General features: G+C 38.7%; 1 protein-coding gene across 13 annotated transcripts in view; it reads right to left on the bottom strand.

Moving 5' to 3' along the window:
* Magi2 (membrane associated guanylate kinase, WW and PDZ domain containing 2) overlaps nucleotides 1-27,367 on the bottom strand; it is a 1,445,964-nt gene that overhangs the window by 622,311 nt on the left and 796,286 nt on the right. For 12 of the 13 annotated variants that reach the window (XM_076566331.1, XM_076566328.1, XM_076566327.1 and 9 more), the window contains one exon: nucleotides 928-1,047. In XM_076566331.1, the coding sequence (XP_076422446.1) occupies nucleotides 928-1,047 (120 nt within the window). Of the gene's footprint in view, nucleotides 1-927; nucleotides 1,048-10,723; nucleotides 16,770-27,367 lie in introns of those variants that run through there. The other variant, XM_076566334.1, reaches the window with a different exon arrangement.

The following is a 27,367-nucleotide window of genomic DNA, read 5'->3' as shown; positions in this document are numbered from 1 at the left end:
TTAGTGATGATTGGTGGAACTCAGTTGTAAGATGGGCTAAGCAGCCACACATATACTATGAGTTTTGCTATTATTATTGAACAATATTAACTGAAGCAAAGTAAAACTGGTTTCATCTCCCGACTGGATAATAATGCACTTTAAACAAGTAGCAATGAAGAATGAAATATATTTCCGCTTTTATGTTAGTTAAAAATATTATTGTACTATGCCCAACATAAAGCTTCATCAAACATAAACTAGATGCATGTAAACATGCGTGTACAAATATGACCATATCAACATACTATTTACTTCTGTTTTTCAAAGCTATCATCATTATCTTTTTTATAAATAAAAAAAATTAAGTTTCACCAATGCAACTTATTTACAGAGGAAAGGTAAGGAGTTGGTTCTGGAACTGAGGCACATTCTGCTTCATGTTTCAATGTCCTCTGCAGTGAGACATCTTTCTAGGATACTGTTTGGGTTTTAGTCTTTGTACGTATTGAACTCAAGCACACATGGAGACTTGCATCTGCAGTAGAACTTAGAATTCACCTACAGATCATACTTTCCTATCTCATGATTTTGCCTGGAAGGTAAGTGAGGACCTGGGAAGTACAGCCACACAAGAAAGCAAAACACACAGTGACAGACTGGCACTCTACCCTGAGGTCTTTTGGATGCCACCAAAGCACATTTTCTCTGGATGATCACAGCTGAGCCTCTGGAAGCAATCACAGGGGTATGCCGCTGAGTTGATAGATGCATGTTTCTCTTAGCAACTTATGAGTAGAATTAATTCAGATATGTCTTAACATGTTTCTGAAATTATTTGATTAAAGCCCTCCAGCCCAAATCAGCAGTGTATCTGTGACCTGTTGTCTCAACGCTCTTCAGGCACGCGACATAATAAGCACTGAATTTTACTGAAACACTACTTACCTTCATAGGTCCCACTTTCAAGGAGAGCACCACTTTTCTCCAATTCCATAAAATCCTCAACGGTTATGAAAATGTAGTCCACTCCAGGGACCTCCCCCTCCTTATGTGGCCTTGTGGTGCCTGGGTAGGAAGAATTAAAACAAAAGAAACAATCTAAGGCTCGTGTTGTTGAACTTTAGAAATACCACCATACTTTTGAATATTCAATACTACTAGTTTGTTCACCCTGTGGGGCTGGCAGTTTGCATGTGTCCTTCTGTTTGTTTGGCAACAGCAAACAAAAGCCGGGGGGAGATCAAAGTCAATGGACAAAGCCTTGTTTTCATTGAACTCACAGAGTTCACTGCTCTGGAATGTGGCTGAACAGATTCCGTTCAGTGAAAACTGCAGACCATTGTGCCTCCTTTGAAGAGGTGGGTTGAATACTGGGCCTGGAGTCTACATGCTGAGGAGTTTACATGCTTCACTCCCATGAACGGACTTTGGCATATGAATAAAATGGGAAGGTAGAAATTTTAAGCAAATATCAATTTATCTTGGTGTTCTTCTAATACGCTTTTTTTGCAGGGCGGGGTGGAAGCTTTAGATGGTGTGTTATTTTGCACCAAAATAATACATATTTACATATTAAACCCGAAAGGTCACAAAATATGTACGAGTACTTCAAATTTAATAATAATTGGAACTGACTGATAATTAAAATTGCATTAATAATTATAATGGTTATAATAAGACATATAAGTTAATGGGCATTCTTTTCAATATTTCCCTATATGACTTGCATTTCTTCTTTTATTTCTGTCTCTACTTCTGTCTGGGGTGGAAGGTAACACTTTCCCCAGGGTTACCATACTCAACAGTGGTCTGGCTTACTATATCCCTTACAGAGGGAATGGAGCTATAGAAGGCCAAGTGAATAAGACCCCCAGATGCTCTCTAGAGAACACACAATATTCTAGGCTTGCTGTCTAGATCATAAAGGGAAGCACATATAGAGAGATAGTAAAGGCCAATAATGCCAATTTCCCTTTCTATATTATCTACATACAGTATTTTTGCATGGTCAGAATGAAATTTACTTAGTGTACACATACAAATAGATATATAGTTATAGAGAAAAATGTGGAAGCAAAATGTTACATTGGCAGGCATCTCTATCATTAAATATTCCCTATATGGTCTACATCATAGAAAAAAGTCTTAAATTCATTTTATTTTGAGTCTTTGAATTTTAAATGTTTATTAGCTTTGCCATGAAAGTAGCCAGTTAATTGTGTCTTGAGTCCATTAGGATCAAATCTGAACTGCAAGTGAGAGTTATAAACTAATGCCAAGAATGAATAATGCATATGCTATGGAAATTGATGATGTGAAAATAATTCTTAGTAGATTTTTTAAAGTCAAAATGCACTATTTCCCCAGAGTTAAGTCTTCCAAACCTTCTTTGGGGGCTGCAAAACATTTTGTTTTTAATCATGCTTTGATGACTTGCTCCTGAAATTGTTATTTTATATAATTTAATTAAGCTACCTTGTGCAGTATTTCCTGTAGCTTTTATACTATAAAATATAAACTTCCCACACCTAATATGCATAATTTGTTGTCAAATTAATGCTTCTATGAGAACTTTAACTTTTAATATCCTGACTTTTACATGCTTAACCCTTATGAATTAAAAAGACATTAAAAGAGTTTTTGGCAATCAATTTGTTGTTCTGTTTATTTAGAGCACACTCTAATCATTAAGCAAAATTGCATAACAAAGACTCAGTTTTCCTAACTAATTTATCTCCATGTTTCAGAAGTCACGTGCTTTGATTAATTCATGCCTGCTGTATGATAATACATTCACAGCACAATGGAAGCTCAGGAGTATATGCTTCAGGCCAAATCCAGAGTGACAAATTCTAGGGAAGACACTTTGTGGCTGTGCTCTTCTTGGTTCAGTGAGTGTTTTCCCATCCCCACATTGGGCCTTGGCTGTGCATGGGGGGGGGGGGGGCTGTGTGGATTATCCATACCACCTGTAAGACTCTCCACCCTGTTACTGCATGCTGACAGTCCCTGGGCACTGCACAGCCTCACTGTCTCTAAGGAGGTTTCCCCAATCTTAGTGCCACACTTGGATTGGGACATTGGTTCTTCGCAACCTTGCTTCTCTGTTTCGTAAGTGATGACCTCCAGTTCCTTGATTTCTCTTTTCTCCTACACCTTCCCTAGATTGGCTTCATTTGCCTTCTGTCCACCAAGATATGAGAACAACCTGGTATCTCTTCCATCACTTAATGTACCTTCATTTCTCACTTGCAGTAAGACCCACAGTGTATTGATAGACAAAGGGTGCACCAGGAAACTAGACACTTGAACGTTGAAGATTTCAATGGCTTATGTCAGCTTGATTCTGCCCACAGTGGGAATTCTTTATACATGTTCCTAAAGTTGTGTGACATTCTCTTCATTTTCTATTACTCAACTGTTTGACTTTCTGCAGAAGACACAAGCTCCTTTCTTGGTAAAACACACACACACTTTCTCAAGTAATTTCTGATTACTCTAGATGTAATGTTTTTGTTTCAAAGTTTACACAGATGAATCAATTCAATTGACAAGTTCTCTCTTTGTTAGATAATGTTGAGAAAGGAAAAGGTAATCAAGATTCAGATGGGAACAATTTACATAATATCAAATGTATGCAGTAGGCAGTCATCCAAATACAAGTTTTCTATGAAAAGGAAGGACGGGAGAGGAGAGAGTAGGATGTGGTGTTTTCGAGCAGGGAAAATTCCCTGAGATGCACATTTTCATGAGCGGCAAACCAAGAAATAATGACCAAGGCAGAAAAATCAATAGGTATCTTAAATCATTTAGAGGTTTGGAAGCAAAGCAAAATAGGAGCACACTTGACCCTGAGTAAAGAAAGGTGTGTGTGTGTGGGGGGGGGAGGTGTCTGTCTGTCTGTGTGGTGTATGTCATGTTGTGTGCATCTGTGTGTGGGTGGGAGTGTAATAGATACCTATTACATTAAAGGAAACCTTACTAAATTGGTAAAACAGATGATGATTTAAGTCACTCCTGGAGCCCTTGAACCTGCTCCAATCTGTACCTGGTCAGCCCTGCCACAGCTGCCACCCGCCTGAGGACTCCCATCGTCTCTGCCGTGTGCAGAAGCTCTCCTTCCCCAGATCTCAGGACTGTTTATGTGGTTTCCACCCTCATGTTGGCAGAGCCAATCATGCAGAGGCTTCCTTCCTGTGAAGGGTAGCAGGGAAGCCACATTGTTCTGAGATTTCACGTGATGGAAATTGTCTTTATTCTACCTACACAGCAGGGGAATTTGACAGCATTTCAGGGACATCTCATGGTAAAAACACACTTCTCCGTCTTGCTCTGCTCAGATCTCACTGGTATTCTTTCTGGAAACCTTCCCTGATGCCACTTTCTAGTCCTCCTTCCCTCTCTCATCTCACCTCCCGCTCTTTGGTAAGTTCTATCACTTCTTGGTGTCATCCTTCCGTCTCTCTGATGCAAGCACTGCTCTCCTGGACTAAGCAATGGACAAGGCCGTGCACCCTCCCTCTATTAGGTGGTACTATTCTCATTACCTTCCTATTTATTTATTCTCTTGCCAAGAGAGGTGGTTGAAAATGTGGAGAGGGAGAAATGTTGAAAGCTTTGGCGTCAGAGGATACTCAAGCACACACTATCAAGGCAAGATTCAGGGTGCACCAAACTGGAGTTGTTTTTACAGAGACTTGCCTTCATGGGACATGTGAGAAGATATAATGTAAGAATTTTCAGGCCAGGCATGGTGGAAGATAACTTTAAATCCAGTACTTAGGAGACATAGGCAGGTGGATGTCTGTGAGTCTGAGGTCAGACTGGTCTACACAGGAAGTTCCAGGTCAGCAGCCAGGTCTATACATTGAGACCACACTTACAAATAATAACAACAACAACAATAATAATAAAAAAATAATAAAAGAAAGAAAAAGGAAAGAAATAAACTATTTTTTCAGATAAATGAATATCTATTTTGCTTTCTCTTTCATCTACACTAATAGAATGACTTTTTGCTAGGAGGAAAAATACTTTTAAGTTGTATGTTATTGTAGACGAGAGTGCAGGCTGTGCTATGAGAGTAATCACCATCTTTGTAAGCTAATACATGGAGCAAATTAAGCAATTCTATTGGTAGTTCAGATAATGTCTGAAACATAGCAAGCATTTGACAAGAACTGTATTGTTAGTATTGCGGTGTTGAGTAGAGTTGGCATTCTAGATTGCTTTGATTTTATGAATTCATGCTGTACTATTGAGCACTTATAATGTACTAAGCAATATTATAAATGCGTATGATAAAATTCATAAGACCACAGAATACCACTGCTCTTGTAGAACTTATATTTTGATAAAGAGAAGGAAAACAAAATTAATTAAAAAGTATGTTATATGGAGCATTTTATAATAAGGTAGAAGTTCTATAATTGGTCATAGGACAGGTCATTAGGACCTATGCACAATGTAATCGTCAACTGCCGAGATTTCTAAGTATTAGCAAATCTCGGGTAAAGGTTGAAGAAAGAAACTGTGAGGAAAAGAGCTCAAGGGAAGTCAGTACCTGCAAGTCTGTGGGCTTCGGGCTTCTCAGAGAGACCATGGACCTCTGGGAACCAACAGAAGAGCCACCGAAGGCTTTCTCTGTTGTCGCTTTTGTTTTTGTTTATTGAAAAGAGCACTAGGGCTGGAGAGATGGCTCAGTGGTTAAGAGCAGCGACTGCTCTTCCAGAGGTCCTGAGTTCAATTCCCAGCAGCCACATGGTGGCTCACAATCATCTGTAATGAGATCTGGTGCCCTCTTCTGGCCTGCAGTCATACATGCTGTATACATAATAAATAAATAAATCTTAAAAAAAATTTAAAAAAAAGAAATGCTCAAAAAAAAAAGAGAAAAGAGCACTAAATTATTTAAAATAATTTATATATATGTATGTGTAGACATACATGTATACACACACACACACACACACATATATATATATATATAAACTCAGTATATTACTTTGTTTTGCTTGGGTCATCTGATTGGACTCATTAATGCCCAGCATAGTTTTTTCCTGAACTTTCGAAGTTAGTTTCAGCAGACTGGCACAAAGAGTGCACAGAGGGTTCTGATCCCTGATCCGTAAGTAGACACAAGCATTCACACATTTGGGCAGATGGTTCAGTAGGTGAAGTGCTTTCCATCAAGCCTGACAGCCCGAGTTCAATCCCCAGATCCCACATAGTGGAAAGAGACAATTGTCTCCTACAAACTGTCTTCTGATCCTCACTTGTACATCATGTCACACACATACACACACACACACACACACACACACACACACACACACACACACAAATATATAATTTAAAAAGGGAAAAAAGGCAAAGATTCATGTACCAAACCTCAATTTTAAAAGAAGAGATGGAAACAGTACAAAGAAAACAAGTATTTTAACATTAGAGTTGGGCCATTACATTCTTTTCTGTTTTAATATTTTCTATATGTGGCTCGGGATGTAAACATCATTTACCTGACAATCAATGTTCTTACCATGCACTCAAATAAATAATAGCTATGCAAGGCATTATAAAACATGAATATTGTGGCAACAGTACCCTCATTCCCCTCAGTAGCAGGAGCAGTACAGCCAGATGTATTAAAAGTTCCCACTTGTTGCTAGTGGTTTCTTGGTTTTAGAGTCTATTAGAATTAAAATATAAGCCAACTAGCTTTATTATGGACACTTGCAAGTAAGAACTTCTTTTGACTAAAGATACAAGTTGACTTTAAAAAATTATCTGAGCATGAAGGAACTAAAGAAATAAATCTATTTTTTTTTTTTTTGATGATGCACTAAAATGTGGCCTATAATGTTCTGGTCATTGTGTCCTTTCAAATAACACCATAAAACAAACAGATCTGATGACATGGATTGTAAGGGTTTCTGGCTGTTTGCTGACTCATTTTAAAAGTATAAAAACACTTACAAAGTCTCATTCGTGGGTCATTTAACTTTACCTGCAGGCATAATACCTGAAACAATGAGGGTAAAAGCATTATTTCAGGTTTATGCATCCAAGAAGAAAGGACACTAGTCTTCTAGCAGCTGGTGAGGCAGAGACTGGAAGAGAGAAAGCAGCCAGAGACCTATGAATGCTCATTTGGGGAGTGACGCCATTCTAATAATGAAGCCAATCCACGGGAGGCGAAGGGAAGTGCTGCACAATGGTAATTTGCAGGTAAAGGTAATTAATATCTTGCTGGAAAAACAGTTACGCTGAATTTCCTGAAATGGTTACTTACTTTATTTTTATGCTGAAATAATTATAGTTGCTTTCCCAACTCAAAAGATTGTGACTAGAGAGTTGACAGGGAAGCAAGACTCAGCACTAATAGCAAGTCATTCCCCTGCATCAGGAGGCGGGTGACAGAAGGATCAAAGGGAGATATGGTGATTCATCACAGAGCTGAGAGCTAAAACACTTTCTCATATTGCCTTTATGTTTTCTGGTGCTTGTAATTTTACGAAATAGTACATAGGAAACTCCAAAATAAATTTTATTATCTAAATTACGGCTTATGTATTTCAATATTATTTCTTCTAGACCACTCCTCAAAAGGGAAATAAATATGATGAGGGGGAAATTCTACTAATTGAGTTTATGTTTTATGTCCCACTGCTTAGCTTCTTAAAAGAAAACAGCCTACTGATAGCTGTTCAGTTGAATACTGCATGAATAATACCTCGATCAGAAGGTAATAAAGGCGTCCAGTGCTGAAACTCAAGGCACATGTCTGAAGACAATGAGTTTTCTCACAAACGGTTAGTTTGCTGATGCACAATGAAAGCATATGAAGGGTGCTTGTTATTTGGTAACCATGGCAACTGGGAATGCCAATTGAATTTTTAAAAATTCTACTTTTTTTGTGATATATATTTTTTATTTTACAATACCATTCAGTTCTACATATCAGCCATGGGTTCCCCTATTCTCCTCCCTCCCACGCCCTCCCCTTACCCCCAGCCCACCCTCCATTCCCACCTCCTCCAGGACAAGTCCTCCCCCGAGGACTGTGATCAACTTGGTAGACTCAGTCCAGGGAGGTCCAGTCCCTTCCTCCCAGACTAAGCCAAGTGTCCCTGCATAAGTTCCTGGTTTCAAACAGCCAACTCATGGAATGAGCACAGGACTTGGTCCCACTGCCTAGATGCCTCCCAAACTGATCAAGCCAATCAACTGTCTCACCTATTCAGAGGGCCTGATCCAGCTGGGAGCCCCTCAGCCTTTGGTTCATAGTTCATGTGTTTCCATTCATTTGGCTATTTTTTTTCAATAATTGAGTAAAACTGAAATTGATTATATGCCACAGTCATCCTAGGGACCTCCATGCTATATATATAGCCTCTATGGTTCTATGGGTTGTGGTCTGATTGTTCATTTTATATCTAGAATCCACCAATGAGTGAGTACATACCATAACTGTCTTTCTGGGTTTGGGTTACCTCACTCAGGATGATTTTTTCTAGTTCCATCCATTTGCCTGCAAATTTCATGCTTTCATTGTTTTTCTCTGCTGAGTAGTACTCCATTGTGTATATGTACCACATTAAAAATTCTACTTTTAAATGAAAGAGCATTGCCTCTTTTACCTCGGGAAGAAACAAGAATGACATTTGTGGTGAATATAAATCTATAGCACATTTCCTCTCAGCTTTTTATTCTTCTTAATTCTGTAAAATACTTTTAAAACGTCACCGACTTAAATAAAAATGTATCAGGATAATTGTTCCACACAGAAACCTACTATGATCCATTTTGATGTGCTGGCAAGTTCTAGAGTGTCTGATGTGTAGTGTGTCCAGAAATGAATCTGGAGCTGATCATCAACTGCGAACGTGTTCTAAGGACACGGGTCACTGGGGCATTCTGAAAATGCTTCATCATGTTTCTTACTATGTTCTCTCCTTCTACCTTCAAGCTAGAGAAAATAAGTTGTGACAGCTCAGGCAATTTCCTTTGGATCTGACCTTTAATTAACTCATTCTTATATTCCTAAAGACCCTACTTCAGTTTGCAAGTTACTCATTAGCAAGTGTGAACATCACACCAGATTTGTGTGTATTCCAAAAAAAAACATTGATGAGATTTTTTTGGCCAAATGCCTTTAATCAATTTTTATATAACCAGTCCAGGTTGATTTTATTACACTTAGTTTTAATGATATAATATCTAAAACCATAACTAAAAGTATGGTTTTGTTTAGCTCATCTGAACTTAGTGTGAACATCCAATAGTCATATTACAATATAGTCCAGAACTCCTGGACTCAAACAATCCTCCTGCCTCAGCCTTCTGAGTAGCTGGGAATACAGGCACTCACCACCCCACCCAGAAACATCATCTATTAAAACAAATTCTTGAGACAAACACAACTAGTCATCAATTCCATGTTTCATATACAGAGTTATATCCATGTTGCAAATACCAGCAAACAGAGGATGAAGGTGAGAAATACTGCTTAAAAGTTAGAGCTTGGGCTAGGATACAGCTCAGTAGTAAAGTGCTTGCTTAGTCTAAACAAAACTCTGGTTTCAGTACCCAGCACTACCCACCCCACTGCTGCCACACACATGCACACAAATCTTTATTCATTGTCTTCCATAACTTGAGTTCCAATCCCCCAACATCAAGTAAGAAAGAAAAACAATTTTCCAGGGTGAAAATTTTAAATTGATGTGTGTGTGTGTGTGTGTGTGTGTGTGTGTGTGTGTATGTGTGTGTGTGTATCTTCTGTCTTATGTATATTAAATGATCATATGTAGTTACTGACAGTACCAAGATATCATTCACTACTGACACCCAAGCACTTTGCACTAAGACAACCTAGGGCAAAGTGAATGTGTTTATTCATTCATTTATTTACTCATTCATTAATTCACTTATTAATCCATATAAATTATCATCAGTCTGTTGCAATTAATCTATACTCTAAATCTTGGGGTGTGTGTATATGTGAGCAAGATATGTACATGCCCAGGTGTGTATGCAAGCATGCCTAATAGGGGCTGGTACAGTGTGTGCACACGTACATGGAGGCTAGAAGTCGATACCAGGTGTTGTCACTGTCCTCTACCTCACTTCTTTCTGAGAGACAGGAACTCTTAAAACCTGGAGTTTCTTGATTTTGCTGAAGGTCTAGCTAATGAGCTCCAAAGATATGCCTGTTTCCATTCCTCCAGCACTAGAGTTATAGATACAGTCTGTAGGTCGGGCACTTTACCTATTTAACCATCTCTACAGCTCTATGTACTCTTACCAATTCTTTTATATTCAAGCTCATCTCCTTTACCTATCAAATAGCAGAGGAAACTTTAGTTCTAAAAGTCAAGATCCTCAAAAAATTGTCTTTGCTTCACTTGTATTCACACATAGAATCTGGGTGTAAGGCTACATAGAATGACTCACCACAGTAAAAGGAGACCCCCGGGATCTATGTACTGGAGACTTTGATCCATTCTTAAGATGTACAGAAAAACATGGCTAAGTTCAGGGTAAATGAACTCCACACAGTGACCAATGCAACAGGGCAGCACACAATGACCTCAAGGTTCTTTTTTTTTTTTTTTTTTTTTTTATTATTATTATTATTATTATTATTTTATAACACCATTCAGTTCAACATAATAGCCACAGAATCCCCTGTTCTCTCCCTCTCGCCCACCCCTCCCCCCAGCCCATCCCCCATTCCCACCTCCTCCAGATCAAGGTCTCCCCCGAGGACCGGGGTTGACCTGGTAGACTCAGTCCAGGCAGGTCCATTCCCCCCTCCCAGACCGAGCTAAGTGTCCCTGCATAAGTCCCAGGATTCAAACAGCCAACTCATGCAACGCGCCCAGGACCTGGCACCAATGCACAGCTGCCTCCCAAACAGATCAAGCCAAATGACTGTCTCACCCGTTCAGGTGGCCTGATCCAGTTGGGGGCCCCTCAGCCTTTGGTTCATAGATCCTGTGCTTCCATTCATTTGGTTATTTGTCCCGGTGCTTTATCCAACCTTGGCTTCAACAATTCTCGCTCATATAAATCCTCTTCTTACTCACTAATTAGACTCCCAGTGCTCCACCAGGGGCCCAGCCGTGGATGTCTGCCTTCAGATTCCTCAGTCCTTGGATGGGGTTTATGGCACCACTATTTGGGTGTCTGGCCATCCCATCACCAGAGTAGGTCAGTTCCTGCCGTCTCGCGACCATTGCCAGCAGTCTTTTGAGGGGGTATCTTTGTGAATCTCCGTGGGCCTCCCTAGCTCTCTGCTTCCTCCCCTTCTCACCTTCTCATGTGGTCTTCATTTACCATGGTCTCCTATTCCTTGTTCTCCCTCTCTTTTCTTGATCCAGCTAGGATCTCCCACTCTTTCCCTCGACTGTCGCCCTTCATTGTTCCCACTCATGACCAGGCTATTCATGTAGATCTTGTCCATTTCTCCGTGTCTTTTTTTGGGGTCCCGTTTTCCAGGTAGCCTCACTGGTGATGTGAGTAGCAGTCTAGTCATCCTTGTTCCACATCTAGCATCTTCCTATGAGTGAGTACATACCATATTTGTCTTTCTGAGTCTGGGTTACCTCACTCAGGATGATTTTTTCTAGATCCATCCATTTGCCTGCAAACCGTGTGATGTCGTTGTTTTTCTCTGCTGAGTAGTATTCCATTGTGTATATGTGCCACAATTTATTTATCCATTCTTCAGTTGAAGGGCATCTAGGTTGTTTCCAGGTTTTGGCTATTACAAACAATGCTGATATGAACATAGCTGAGCAAGTGCTCTTGTGGTATGATTGAGCATTTCTTGGGTATATGCCCAGGAGTGGTATAGCTGGATCTTGGGGGAGATTGATTCCCAATTTTCTAAGAAAGCGCCATATTGATTTCCAAAGTGGTTGTACAAGCTTGCATTCCCACCAGCAGTGGAGGAGAGTTCCCCTAGTTCCACATCCTCTCCAGCATAAAGTGTCTTCAGTGTTTTTGATCTTAGCCACTCTGACAGGCGTAAGGTGGTATCTCAGAGTTGTCTTGATTTGCATTTCCCTGATGATTAGGGAAGTTGAGCAATTCCTTAAATGTCTTTCAGCCATTTGGGATTCCTCTGTTGAGAATTCTCTGTTTAGTTCTAAAGCCCACTTCTCAATTGGACTGTTGGTCCTTTTGATGTCTAATTTCTTGAGTTCCTTATATATTCTGGATATCAGTCCTCTGTCAGATGTGGGGTTGGTGAAGATCTTTTCCCATTCTGTAAGCTGTCGCTTTGCCTTGTTGACCGTATCCTTTGCTCTACAAAAGCTTCTCAGTTTCAAGAGGTCCCATTGATTGATTGTTTGTCTCAGTGTCTGCGCTACTGGTGTTATATTTAGGAAGTGATCTCCTATGCCAAGGCGTTCAAGACTATTTCCTACTTTTTCTTCTAGCAGGTTCAGAGTAGCTGGATTTATGTTGAGGTCTTTGATCCACTTGGACTTAAGTTTTGTGCACGGTGACAGATATGGATCTATTTGCAGCCTTCTACACGCTGATATCCAGTTATGCCAGCACCATTTGTTGAAGATGCTTTCTTTTTTCCATTGTACACTTTTGGCTTCTTTGTCAAAAATTATATGTCCATAGGTGTGTGGGTTAATGTCAGGGTCTTCAATTCGATTCCATTGGTCCACATGTCGGTTTTTATGCCAATACCAGGCTGTTTTTATTACTGTAGCTCTATAGTAGAGCTTGAAGTCGGGGATTGTGATGCCTCCAGAAGTTGTTTTATTGTACAGGTTTCTTTTAGCTATCCTGGGTTTTTTGTTTTTCCATATGAAGTTGAGTATTGTTCTTTCCAGATCTGTGAAGAATTGTGTTGGTATTTTGATGGGGATTGCATTGAATCTGTAAATTGCTTTTGGTAAGATTGCCATTTTTACTATGTTAACCCTGCCTATCCATGAGCATGGAAGATCTTTCCATTTTCTGAGATCTTCTTCAATTTCTTTTTTCAGGGACTTAAAGTTCTTGTCATATAGGTCCTTCACTTGCTTGGTTAGTGTTACCCCAAGGTATTTTATGTCATTTTTGGCTATTGTAAAGGGTGATGTATCTCTAATTGCCTTCTCAGCTTCTTTGTCCATTGTATATAGGAGGGCTACTGATTTTTTTGAGTTGATTTTGTATCCTGCTATGTTGCTGAAGGTGTTTATAAGCTTTATCAAATCCTGGGTGGAATCTTTGGGGTCACTCAAGTATACTATCATGTCGTCTGCAAATAGGGAAAGCTTGACTTCTTCCTTTCCAATTTGAATCCCCTTAATCTCCTTATGTTGTCTTATTGCTCTGGCTAGAACTTCAAGTACTATATTGAATAAGTATGGGGAGAGTGGACAGCCTTGTCTCGTTCCTGATTTTAGTGGAATTGCTTTGAGTTTCTCTCCATTTAATTTGATGTTGGCTGTTGGTTTGCTATATATTGCCTTTATTATGTTTAGGTATGTTCCCTGTATTCCTGATCGCTCCAAGACTTTTATCATGAAGGGGTGTTGGATTTTGTCAAATGCCTTTTCTGCATCTAGTGAGATGATCATGTGGTTTTTTTCTTTGAGTTTGTTTATATGGTGTATTACATTAATGGACTTTCGTATGTTGAACCACCCTTGCATCCCTGGGATGAAGCCTACTTGATCATGGTGGATAATTGTTCTGATGTGTTCTTGGAGTCTGTTTGCCAGTATTTTATTGAGTATTTTTGCATCAATGTTCATGAGGGAGATCGGTCTGTAGTTCTCTTTCTTTGTTGCATCCTTGTTTGGTTTAGGAATCAGGGTAATTGTAGCCTCATAGAAGGAGTTTGGTAATGTTCCTTCTGTTTCTATTATGTGGAACAATTTAGAGAGTATTGGTATTAACTCTTCTTTGAAGATCTGGTAGAATTCTGCGCTGAAACCATCTGGTCCTGGGCTTTTTTTGGTTGGGAGACCTTTAATGACTGTTTCTATTTCCTTAGGGGTTATTGGACTATTTAAATAGTTTATCTGGTCTTGATTAAACTTAGGTATGTGGTATCTATCCAGAAAAATGTCCATTTCTTTTAGGTTTTCCAGTTTTGTGGAGTAGAGGTTTTTGAAATATGACCTTATAATTCTCTGGATTTCCTCAATGTCTGTTGTTATGTCCCCCTTTTCATTTCTGATTTTGTTGATTTGGATTCTTTCTCTCTGTCTTTTGGTTAGTTTGGATAAGGGCTTGTCTATCTTGTTGATTTTCTCAAAGAACCAACTCTTTGTTTCATTAATTTTTTGTATTATTCTCTTAGTTTCTAATTTATTAATTTCACCTCTCACTTTGATAATTTCCTGGCGTCTATTCTTCCTGGGAGACTTTGCTTCTTCTTGTTCTAGAGCTTTCAGATGTGTTGTTAATTCACTAGTGTGCGATTTCTCCAACTTCTTTATGTGGGCATTTAGTGCTATGAATTTCCCTCTTAGCACTGCTTTCATAGTGTCCCATAAGTTTGGGTATGTGGTGTCTTCATTTTCATTGATCTCTAGGAAGTCTTTAATTTCTTTCTTTATTTCTTCCTTAACCCATTGGTGATTCAGTTGAGCATTATTCAGTTTCCATGAGGTTGTAGGTTTTCTGTAGTTTTTGTTGTTGTTGAAATCTAGCTTTAAACCATGGTGATCTGATAGAACACAGGAGGTTATTCTGATTGTTTTGTATCTGTTGAGATTTGCTTTGTGGCCAAGTATGTGGTCGATTTTAGAGAAAGTTCCATGGGGTGCTGAGAAGAAAGTATATTCTTTCTTGTTAGGATGGAATGTTCTGTAGATATCTATTAGGTCCAATTGGGTCATGACATCGGTTAAGTCCTTTATTTCTCTGTTAAGTTTCGATTTGGGAGATCTGTCCAGTGGTGAAAGTGGGGTGTTGAGATCTCCCACTATTAATGTGTGGGGTTTTATATGTGGTTTAAGCTTTAGTAATGTTTCTTTTACATATGTGGGTGCCCTTATGTTTGGGGCATATATGTTCAGAATTGAAACTTCATCTTGGTGGATCTTTCCTGTGATGAGGATGTAATGTCCTTCTTGATCTCTTTTGATTGATTTTAGTTTGAAGTCTATTTTGTTGGATATCAGGATGGCTACCCCTGCTTGTTTCTTAAGACCATTTGATTGAAAAGTCTTTTCCCAGCCTTTTATTCTTAGGTAGTGTCTATCTTTGAATTTGAGATGAGTTTCTTGTATGCAGCAGAAGGATGGGTCCTGCTTTCGTATCCATTCTGTAAGTCTATGTCTTTTTATAGGTGAATTAAGTCCGTTGATATTAAGGGATATTAATGACCAGTGATTCTTCATCTCTGTTATTTTTGGTGGTAGTGTGTGTGTACTTCTCTTCTTTGGGGTTTACTGTTGTGGCTTTATCTATTGCCTGTGTTTTCAAGTGTGTATCTGACTTCCCTCGGTTGGAATTTTCCTTCTAGTGCTTTCTGTAGGGCTGGGTTTGTGGATAGGTATTGTTTAAATCTGGCTTTGTCTTCGAATGTCTTGTTCCTTCCGTCTATGATGATTGAAAGTTTTGCTGGGTATATTAGTCTGGGCTGACATCCATGGTCTCTTAGTGTCTGCATTACATCTGTCCAGGTCCTTCTGGCTTTCAAAGTCTCCATTGAGAAATCGGGTGTTATTCTGATGGGTTTACCTTTATAGGTCACTTGGCCTTTTTCCTTGGCTGCTCTTAATATTCTTTCTTTATTCTGTACATTTAGTTGTTTAATTATTATGTGTCGAGGGGACTTTTTTTGGGGGTCTAGTCTGTTTGGTGTTCTATAGGCTTCTTGTATCTTCATAGGCATTTCCTTCTTTAAGTTGGGAAAGTTTTCTTCTATAATTTTGTTGAATATATTTTCTGTGCCTTTGAGTTGGTATTCTTCACCTTCTTCTATCCCTATAATTCGTAAGTTTGGTCTTTTTATGGTGTCCCAGATTTCTTGGACATTTTGGTTCATGACTTTGTTGGCTTTAGTGTTTCCTTCGACTGATGGAACTATTTCTTCTACTGTATCTTCAATGCCAGAAATCCTCTCTTCCATCTCTTGCATTCTGTTGGTTATACTTGCATCCGAAGTTCCTGATCTTTTACTCAGGTTTTCTATTTCCAGCATTCCCTCTGTTTGTGTCTTTTTCATTTTTTCAATTTCCCTTTTCAGATCTTGGACTGTTTCCTTTGTTTGTTTCATTGCTTTTTCATGATTTTCTTTCAGTGCTTTATTGTTTTCTTCCAGGATTTTAATGTTTTCTTCCAGGACTTTATTGTTTTCTTCTAATTTGTTTGCCCTTTCCTCTAGTTGTTTACAGCGTTCTTCCAATTTTCTTGTCTTTTCCTCTACACAAGCCTCTACCTTCTTCATGAAGTTACTCATAAGGCTACTTTCTTCTGCTTCTTCCAATTTTTGGTGTTCAGGTCTAGATGTTGGAGGCGAGCTAGGTTCTGGTGATGCTGTATTGCTCTTCATTTTGCTGTATGTACTTCTGCTTTGACGTCTGCCCATCTCCTTGTGATTCCTTCTTGGTCTTATCAGTGGACTTGTTTCACAAAGAGCTGACAGACTCAGGAAGACTCTCTCTCTTGTCCAAAAGTGAGTTCTCTTGTCCAACTCTTTGGTCCAGAAGGGAAGTCAGGGGCAAGCTCTGGTCCAGAATGGCAGTCGGGGACAGGCTCTGGTCCAGAAGGGAAGTCGTCCGGGGCAGGCTCTGACCTCAAGGTTCTTGATGAGACTAGATGATAAACAGCTCATTTTGTTTCCAATTCATTTACTTTTGAACTTTTTATTTTAATTCTTCAATATTTAATTTAGATATGCTCTCATGATGGCATTCTATAGGATTCATAAAAAATAGGCTTTAGTCTCCATAATTTATTATTTAGCAGATAGTATTTCAAGATTATATACTGAGCTTAAAGAAAGACCAGTGACTTTTTATAGAAACAATATATATTTAGTTTGACACTTTTATACTGTCCTCATGTAAAATTAATCTGGGCCAGAATGAGACTGCATAGGCAGCCTCGGCCCTTTCAGCAATGCAGACAGTACCATGACCTTCACTGCAAGGTTTAGGGGATCATAATTCTATCATTTTATCACTATTAGAATCTTGCAATGACATTAACTTTTAGTGTTACCGTATGTCTCTATGGCCAAATACCCAAGGTAGATCCCAGAATACAGAGATCACAGAATATCAGAAAATACAATTGAAAACAAAAAGGCAGTTAATTATTCAGAAATTTCAAAGCATTAAAAGAGTTGTGAGATTATAAGGCATGCATTGCTTAATTGAGTTACCAAATATTGCTTTTTCCCAACTAAGATTCTAGAATACACAGCCATCAAACTATCATGGAGGCAATGAAAAGAAAAGAGAAAGAATAAGTATGAAGTGCCCCAGGTAAGGAGCTTTTACTCTAGTTAAAAATCTCAAGTTTAAGAATTTACTGTGCATTTAGTGATGCCCACAGTACTAACAATTGCATCTATTCTGACTTATCACAATACTTAGTTGACACTTGATGGAACATAGAATGGAAACACACAAGTTCTCTCCCTCTTCTTTGAAAAGAAAATGTTGCAGAATTATAGAATATTCTAACAAAATATACTTAGAGGCCTTTAATTCTAAGTGTCATTGAATAGTCATGTTTATAAACAATCTGCTTATATTTTAAGGGCTAGCAGATAGTTGTTCCTATTTTGATCAATGTGATAGTGGGCAGCCATCAAATATTGCTTTCCACTACCTGGCTGGGCTGCAAGCACCTTAGTAGAAAAGAGAAGTGTTCAGCATTCTGCCAGGGAGAAACATAGAATGTGTGTGCCATGGGAGACTGCTTCTGCCTTTCTGAGACGTAAACATTAGACTCAGCTGGCAGCCCCACATCTACAGCATCCCTCAGGTTTCAGGGGCAGCAGGACTCCCTGTCCAATTATCATCCCCTGCAGGACTCTGCAGTCTTAATTTCAGGGCACTCTTCTTTCTTCCTGATTGGACAGCAGGAGAAAGGGGATAGAGAGAAAGCAGTGGGCATTGTGAGTGTCCAGATATTCATTTGCAACCTTTGTTGGAAATTTTTGCACCAATATATTAGCATAAAACATCACTACAATGCATAAAAACTGTGTCTCCAAAGACTCTTAAATCATTATTCCCAAGGTTGCAATTATCATGAGAGATAAAGAGAAGTTTTATAAATTAGAAACACAAAAGAAAACTTGAATAGAATTTCAAAGGACAGTTAATTAAGGCACTCTGGCAGGAAAGCTACTGAGTTAATACTGGGTTATCAAAATAAACATTGAATGGTTTTAGGGAAAATGTTTGTAATTTTAGAAAAAATCCTTACCTCCCTTATAGAAGAAGAGAAAACAGCCTCACCTGCCAGAATTGAGACATGGTACAATATAATATTGGTAACACCATAAAGCAAACCTGATTCAGAAGAGCTCCCAGTAGAACAGTGACCTGAGAGCTCCTTCCTAAGACAGTGACAGCCTTCTGCCTCTCAGGCCCCCAGCATTAAACACCATCTTCTATGAAAAAGTGCTAGAGAGTCTGGCAGCAGGAAGTGAGAAAGGCTTGGACTGGCTAAATCGGGCTGTATGGAATACTTGAATCCATATCAGAACCAACAATACATGTATAACATAACACTCTAAAGCAAAGCTGGGTAGCCCCTGTTTTCCTGGTTAGACTCTAAGTACTCTGGGCTAGGGATGTACCAACTTCCAAAAGGGCCAGATAAATTGTCTCAGCATTACCGGCAAACCCATCTCTAGGGCCACTTTTTTTTTCAATTTTTATTTATTTATTTTTCTATTATCAGCTTGATACAGTACAAATTCTTATCCTAATAGTGAAATGTTTCATTGAAGTTTGCCCAGTAATTGAGTGAAACCAAAACTTATTATAAGCCACAGTCATCCTAGGGTCCCCCCTTCTACATAGCCTCCCTGGTTCTGTGGGCTGCAGTCTGATTGTTCTTTGCTTTATATATAGTATCCACTTATGAGTGAGTACATACCATGTTTGTCCTTCTGGGTTTGGGTTACCTCACTCAGCATGATATTTTCTAGTTTCATCCATTTGCCTGCAAATTTCATATCATTGTTTTACTCTGCCAAGTAGTACTCCATTGTGTATATGTACCACATTTTCTTAATCCATTCTTCAGTTGACAGGCATCTAGGTTGTTTCCAAGTTTTGGCTATTATGAATAGTGTTGCTATGAACATAGTTGAGAATGTGTCCTTGTGCTATGATTGAACGTTCCTTGGGTATATGCCCAAGAGTGGTATGGCTGGGTCTTGAGGTAGATCGATTCCCAATTTTCTGAGAAACTGTCATACTGATTTCCACAGTGTGTTTGCATTCCACCAACAGTGGAGGAGTGTTCCCTTTGCTCCACATCCTCTCCAACATAGACTGTCATAAGTGTTTTTGATCATAGCCATTCTGACAGGTGTAAGGTGGTATCTCAAAGTCAATTTGATTTGCATTTCTCTGATGATTAAGGATGTTGAGCATTTCTTTAAATGTCTTTGCTGCAATAGCTATGAGCCATACATGGAATACATTAAACCAAGGAGCATGGCTCCAGTCTAATAAAATTGTATTGACAAGTCGTGTGCAGATGTGGCCTCCAGGAACATGCCTACCCTTTTATCTAGGTTTTAATGGATTGTGTCTTGATGTTCTTGGTTCCATGACTTGTACAGATAAATAGAAATAACCAACCTAATAAACACACTTAAATGTATAACTTCAATACAAAGACAAATATAGCCATCCCTGAAGGTGGGTCAGTATTTAAATATTTCACAAACATATAATTTTTCCTTCTGAAAATTTCTTATGGACAGTGAACCTGGTAGCTTCATAGTATACAAGAACATAAAGGGTGATGATTGAGAAATAGGTACTCATCTGTGGGGATCTGCCCCACTGGGAACTTAGGTCACCTGTGAAGAGGTGGCCTGGAACCCAGGAAAGGTAAGTGCATGCTGCTCGCTGGTTCCCCAGCCTCCCTCTTACCCAGAGACAATCAGAGGCAGTTGGGAGTCAAGTCAAGCAAGAACTCCTTTATTGATAGGCAGCAAGCCTCTTTTATACCAAAAAAAACTCCAAACCCAAGGAGAGGGTGAAGGAACCAACCAATCATTTTAAAGGTCACCCTATTTACAAATTGTTTATGCCCTGACATCATCTCCTGTTTTTAGTATCTTATCTTAGCATAAATAACTTGAGCTAGCTTCCTTCCTCACCATTCCTCTCTAATCTCCATACAAACAACCCAAGCTAACTTCCTCTTAGCCATCCTTTATATCGATTCTCTGCATAAGCAGCTTAAGTTAACTTCTTCTCCATACCATCCTTTGTATATACTTTCTTTGTAAACAGCTTAAAATAACTGCTGTGGGATGGTCTGTATGTCAAATGTGTTGCTCTGATTGGTCAATAAATAAAACACTTATTGGCCAGTGGCCAGGCAAGAAGTATAGGTGGGACTAACAGAAAAGAGAATTGTGAGAACAGGAAGGCAGAGGGAGACACTGCCAGCCGCCGCCATGACAAACAGCATGTGAAGATGCTGGTAAGCCACAAGTCACGTGGCAAGGTATAGATTTATAGACATAGATTAATTTAAGACATAAGAACTAGATAGCTAGAAGCCTGAGCCAGTAGATCAAACAGTTTAAATAATATAAGCGTCTATGTGTTTATTTTATAAGTGGGCTGTCGGACTGCCAGGGGCTTGGTGGGACCCAGAGAGAAAACTCTCCAGCTACAACTAACTTCCTCTAGCACCATTTGTATCTACTCTCAGTAAAAGCAGCTTAAAGCTTAAGCTCTATTTGTCTAACTGCACTGAGAGCAGAGACCCATCTGCTCCTTATGAAGGGAGGTGAAGATGCTTTGTAGTGCCTGAGGCAGCAGATTGAAGGATTCGTTCATTGTGAGGTGCATAACCTCTTCCCGTCCTTGCCTTCATTTTAGGGCACCATTGTTAGCAATGCATCAGTAGACATTGGAATTCAGTGGCTAGTCAATACGGATGAAGCATCAAACCTCTTGGTGCTCAAACCATACAAACCTTTTGTCATCTTCTATCTGAAACATATTGATATTTATTCAAAATTTTCACTACGAATACCAAGCTATATGTCATTTTGTAGAGAGAAAGTGGCATTAGCAGTCATTTTATATTTAATAAGAAAGAAATGGGTTGAGGTGTTGAGCTGGGCAGTGGTGGTGCACGCCTTTAATCCCAGAACTCAGGAGGCAGAGCTAGGCAGATCTCTGTGAGTTCGAGGTCAGCCTGGGCTATGGAGTGAGATCCAGGACAGGCACCAAAACTACACAGAGAAACCCTGTCTCAAAAAAAAAAAAAAAAGAGGAAGAAGAAGAAGAAGAAGAAGAAGAAGAAGAAGAAGAAGAAGAAGAAGAAGAAGAAGGATAGAAATATGTTGATACTTGGGGTCAGTGACATGGTTCAGTGTGTAAAAATGCTTTCTGCCATGCTTTCACCTTGAGTTCCCTTCCCACAAACCACATGATGGAAGGAGGGAACCAATTCATATTGTCCTCTGACCCACATATGGCACGAATGCATCTGCACACATACATAGACACACACACACACACACACACACACACATACACACACAAACACACACACGCACACACACAGACCTGCACACACACATGTGCACACACATGCACGCACACATACACACACACACACATAAAAAATGCAATAAGAATACAAAATATGTTTTTACTTGAAATAAATATGAGCAGTTACATGATAAAATATGTAAACAGTGCACATAAGCTTTAGATTTAAATCCATGATTCAGTAAGACCAGCATAAAAAATAAAAATAAGACAAACCAGTAGAGAATATCTTGTGTTGGCAATCCAACATATTTGCTTTGGCATCGTGCAATAGCAAATTACTCAAAGTAATTTTGCTATAGGGCTCTCTCTTGTATGAATAATATGTTAATATTTTATATTTAGTGATATTACATATATTTATATGAGGAATAATCTTCATTTTTTTTACAGTCTCTTCAGTTGCATGGGTATTCATGGCATGCTGAGAATGAATTTTTAAGTGCTAGAAAAGTGATAGGATCATTGAACTTGGGCAAGGAAATTACAAGTTAAATTTCCTATTGTGAATCTTGTTAATAAATTGTAACATTTGTTGGGCTCTAATCTTGGGTGAGGCACTGGACACTTTGCACACTCCATCTCATGTACTTCCTAACTCCTTAAGCAGGTAATATACTTGTGTTACAGCTTAGGTGACTTGTTTTGGTCACAGGAATGTAAGTGCCAAAATTCACTCCCAGACAGTCAGGCTGCAGAGGCCCAGCTGGGAAGCAAGAGAGTACTTTATCCTCACCCATAGAGACTGTGGAAGATAGACAGGCAGGAGGCCAGAGGATGCCCTCAGGGGGTAACCGCAACCACAGCACATTCAAACAAAGGTTCTGTTGGCAAAGAATAATAAAAGTAGGAATCAATAGAATATGGAGAAGCAGGAGAAAGAAAGAGTTAAACTGCTGCTGAGTTACAATGGGAACATGCAGAAAGATAACCAGCAGCCCAGAAAAGAACTAGGGACTCCATACCAGAGAGGCCTTTAGAAAGGAAGGCCTGGAGCTGCTGAATCCTGAGGCAGCAAACATCTGAAGAGGAGCTGTCTGGGAGTAGAAGAAATACAAAGGCATAAGCACTAGAAATCGGGTGACTATTTTTGTTATATAGGGTATGTTTTCCTTCTTAAGGTCATGTTACAGTAATATGTCTCATAAAAGTGTGACTTTCATAAATTTCAACAAATATTTGCTGCCTACGAAGCTGTTACGGAAACAAAAGTAAATAAAAGGGACTCATCCTACAAGGATCAAGTTTCTAAGAGAGAGACAACTGCCATCACCTGTGCACACGTTAGTTCAAAATTGAGGGAAAATTGTACATATGAAGGGGAATATGCAGTTCATCATATGAATCTCTTGAAAATATGAGACAGATTAAAGCAAAAATACAAACAGCACTATGACTAGAACTATATAACCCCAGCAGTGAAAGGCTGGAGTAGAGGGAACAGAGATATAGTTGTCAGCTTCCTTCTGCTTCTGTTTTCCTTTCTGTCTTCCTTGTATTGCTGGGAATTGAACCCAGATCCTTGTGTTACATCCCCAGCTCTAAGTTATACACCCTCTATGGGAAGAGTTATGAAGGCTAATTTTGATAAGTTAAATGTATGTGGTATCAAACTTAAAGCATACACATGTGCACATATCCACATAGAAAAAGTGATTGTATACTTGCATTAAAAGAACAAGACCCAGCTATATGCTGTCTATAACTAAATATGACAGAAAAGTCAGAAAATGAATGCAAAATTTCAACAATGACTAATGCATCTCATTTAAAACAAATGACAATTAAAAATAAAGGAAAAGAATTGATGTGATATTTTATGCTGATATTACTTATTTTTATTTTTGTTAATATTACAATAGGCAAACTTTCAATTCATCTAATAGAAAATATGCTATAACCAATTAAAAGCCATAATAACATTAGGAAAGTTGATTTTAGAAAAATAATTTTAGAGTCCTGCCTCCAGGACCCAGGCCCTGGGACATAGCCAGTCCCCAGGAACCCCTACCCAACTCTGCCCCAGTTGCCTGCCAGCAGGGAAAACTCCTGTGGGCAGACTCCCTCACCAAAACCCATCATCTGACTTTGCAATCTACAAGACCCACACCCTACCCCAATACCCATCTGCCTTTAACCCCGGTAACTTCCTGAGACACAGAATCAGTCAGCTCTCATTGGACTAAGACAGCTCCCTGAGCCACAGAATCAGTTAGCTTGGATTGGACCAAGAGATACAGAATCTGCCAGTGCCAATTAGACCAAGAGCTAAGTTGGGATCCAGAGGGGCCTCCTGAGATACAGACAGGGCAAGCACAGACTGAAGCAATAGCAGCTCACTCAAACACAGGCACCTCTTGCACCCATTGGAGGAAGAAATGGGTAGATGCCAGTGCAAAAATACATACAACAACATAAAGACATCACCAGAACCTAGCCCTTCTACAACAGCAAGACATGAACATCACAATGTAGAAGAAACAGATGAAAGTGATGTTAAAAATAACTTCACAAAGATGCTAGAGGTCTTTAAAAAGGAAATTAAAAATTCCCTTAAATAAATTGAGGAAAAGACAAACAAAAAATTGGAAGAACAATAAATCCCTTAAAGAAAGCCTAGAAAACCATAAAAAATCAATTAAACATGTGAAGGAAACAGTTCAAGACCTGAAAAGTGAAATAGAAACAATGAAGAAGACACAAACAGAGGGAATGCTGGAAATAGAAAATCTGAGTAAACAAACAGGAAACACAGATGCAAGCATAACTAACAGAATATAAGAGATAGAAGAGAGAATCTTTGCTGTAGAGGATAAAATAGAGGAAATAGATTCATCAGTCAAAGGAAACACCAAAGCCAAAAAAGTCATAACACAAAATGTCTAGAAAATCTGGGACACCATGAAAAGGCCAAACCTAAGAATAATAGGGATAGAAGAAGGAGAAGAAGAATACCAAATCAACGGCACAGAAAATATATCCAACAAAATCATAGAGGAAAACTTTCCCAACTTAAAGAAGGAAATACCTATGAAGATAAAAGAAGCTTATAGAACACCAAATAGTCTAGACCCCCCCCAAAAGTCCCCTCACCACATAATAATTAAACAACTAAACATACAAAATAAAGAAAGAATATTAAGAGCAGCAAAAGAAAAAGGCCAAGTTACTTATAAAGGCAGAACCATCAGAATAAAACATGAGTTCTCAATGGAGACTTTGAAAGCAAGAAGGTCCTGGACCGATATAATGTAGACACTAAGAGATCATGGATGCCAGCCTAGGCTAATATACCCAGCGAAACTTTCAATCATACAATAGACAGAATGAACAAGACATTTCAAGACAAAACCAGATTTAAAAAATACCTATCCACAAATCTAGCCCTACAGAAAGTACTAGAAGGAAAATTCCAACCTAAGGAAGTCAGATACACCCATGAAAACAAAGGCAATAGATAACCCCACAGCAGTAAATCCCCCCAAAAAAGAAATGCACACACACTACCACCAAAAGATAACAGGAATTAACAATCACTGGTCATTAATATCCCTTATTATCAATGGACTTAATTCACCTATAAAAAGATACAAGCTAACAGAATGGATATGAAATCAGCACCCATCATTCTGCTGCATACAAGAAACACAGCTCAACTTCAAAGACAGACACTACCTCAGAATAAAAGGCTGGGAAAAGACTTACTATTAAAACGGACTTAAGAAGCAAGCTTGTGTAGCTAACCTAATATCTAACAAAATAGACTTCAAACTAAAATCAGTCCAAAGAGATCGAGAAGGACATTACACACTCATCACAGGAAAAATCCACCAAGATGAAGTTTCAATTCTGAACATTTATGCCCCAAATACAAGGGCACGCACATAGGTAAAAGAAATATTACTAAAGCTTAAATCACACATCAAACCCCACACATTAATAGTGGAAGACTTCAACACCCCACTCTCACCACTGGACAGATCTGCCAGCTCATACCCTAACAGAGAAATAAGGGACCTAACAGATGTTCCTTATTCTTATCAATTGTTTTTATCAATTGACTCAAATGGACTCAATTGATATCTACAGAACATTTCACCCAAACAAAAAAAAAATATATAGTCTTCTCAGCACCCCATGGAATCTTCTCAAAAATTGACCACATGCTCAGTCACATAGCAAATCTCAACAGATTAAAAAAAATGGAATAACTTCTCATATTCTATTGAACCACCATGGCTTAAAGTTAGATTTCAACAACAACAAAAATTACAGAAAGCCTATAGTCTCATGGAAACTTAATAATGCTCCACTCAATCACCAATGAGTCAAAGAAGAAATAAAGAAACTAAAAATTTCCTAGAATTCAGTGAAAATGAATGTACTACATACCCAAACTTATGGGACACTATGAAAGCAGTGCTAAGAGGAAAATTCATAGCATTAAATGCCCACATAAAGAAGTTGGAGAAATGTCACACTAGTGACTTAACAGCACACTTAAAAGCTCTAGAAGAAAAAGAAGCAAACTTACCCAGGAGGAATAGACACCAGGAAATAATCAAATTGACCAAAGAGTTGATTCTTTGAGAAAATCAACAAGATAGACAAGCCCTTATCCAAACTAACCAAAAGGCAGAGAGAGAGAGAGAGAGAGAGAGAGAGAGAGAGAGAGAGAGAGAGAGAGAGAGAGAGAGAGAGCATCCAAATTAACAAATCAGAAATGAAAAGAGAGACAACAACAGACAATGAGGAAATCCAGAGAATCATCAGGTCATATTTCAAAAACTTATAAAAGAAATGGACAATTTTCTGGACAGGTACCACATATCAAAGTTAAATCAAGAACAGATAAACAATTTAAATAGACCAATAACCCCTAAAGAAATAGAAACAGTCATTAAAAGTCTCCCAACCAAGAAAAGCCTAGGACCAGATGGTTTCAATGCAGAATTCTACAATATTTTCAATGAAGAGTTAATACTAATATTCTTCAAATTGTTCCATACAATAGAAAAAGAAGGAACTTTACCAAACTCCTTTTATGATGCTATAGTTACTCTGATTCCCAAGCCACACAAATATGCAACAAAGAAAGAGAATTACAGACTAATCTCACTCGTGAACATTGATGCAAAAATACTCAATAAAATATTGGCAAATCGACTTCAAGAACACATAAAAAAAATTGTCCATCATGATCAAGTAGGCTTCATCCCACAGATGCAAGGATGGTTCAACATATGAAAATCTGTCAATGTAATGCACCATATAAACAAAGTGAAAGAAAAAAACTGCATGACGATTTTATTAGATGCTGAAAAGCCCTTTGACAAAATCCAACACCCCTTCATGATAAAGGTCTTGGAGAGATCAAGAATACAAGGAACATACCTAAATATAATAAAGGTAATTTACAGCAAGCCAACAGCCAACATCAAATTAAATGGAGAGAAACTCAAAGTGATTCCACTAAATTCAGGAACAAGACAAGGTTGTCTGCTCTCCCCATATTTATTCAATATAGTACTTTAAGTTCTAGTTAGAGCAATAAGACAACAAAAGGAGATCAAGGGAATACAAATTGGAAAGGAAGAAGTCAAATTTCACTATCTGTAGATAGTATATACAAGTGACCC

This window comes from Peromyscus maniculatus, chromosome 3, assembly GCF_049852395.1.
Source record: "Peromyscus maniculatus bairdii isolate BWxNUB_F1_BW_parent chromosome 3, HU_Pman_BW_mat_3.1, whole genome shotgun sequence".
NCBI classification, from domain to species: domain Eukaryota; kingdom Metazoa; phylum Chordata; class Mammalia; order Rodentia; family Cricetidae; genus Peromyscus; species Peromyscus maniculatus.
Note: the sequence above shows the minus strand (reverse complement) of the source record. Positions and strands in the feature narration are given on the sequence as shown.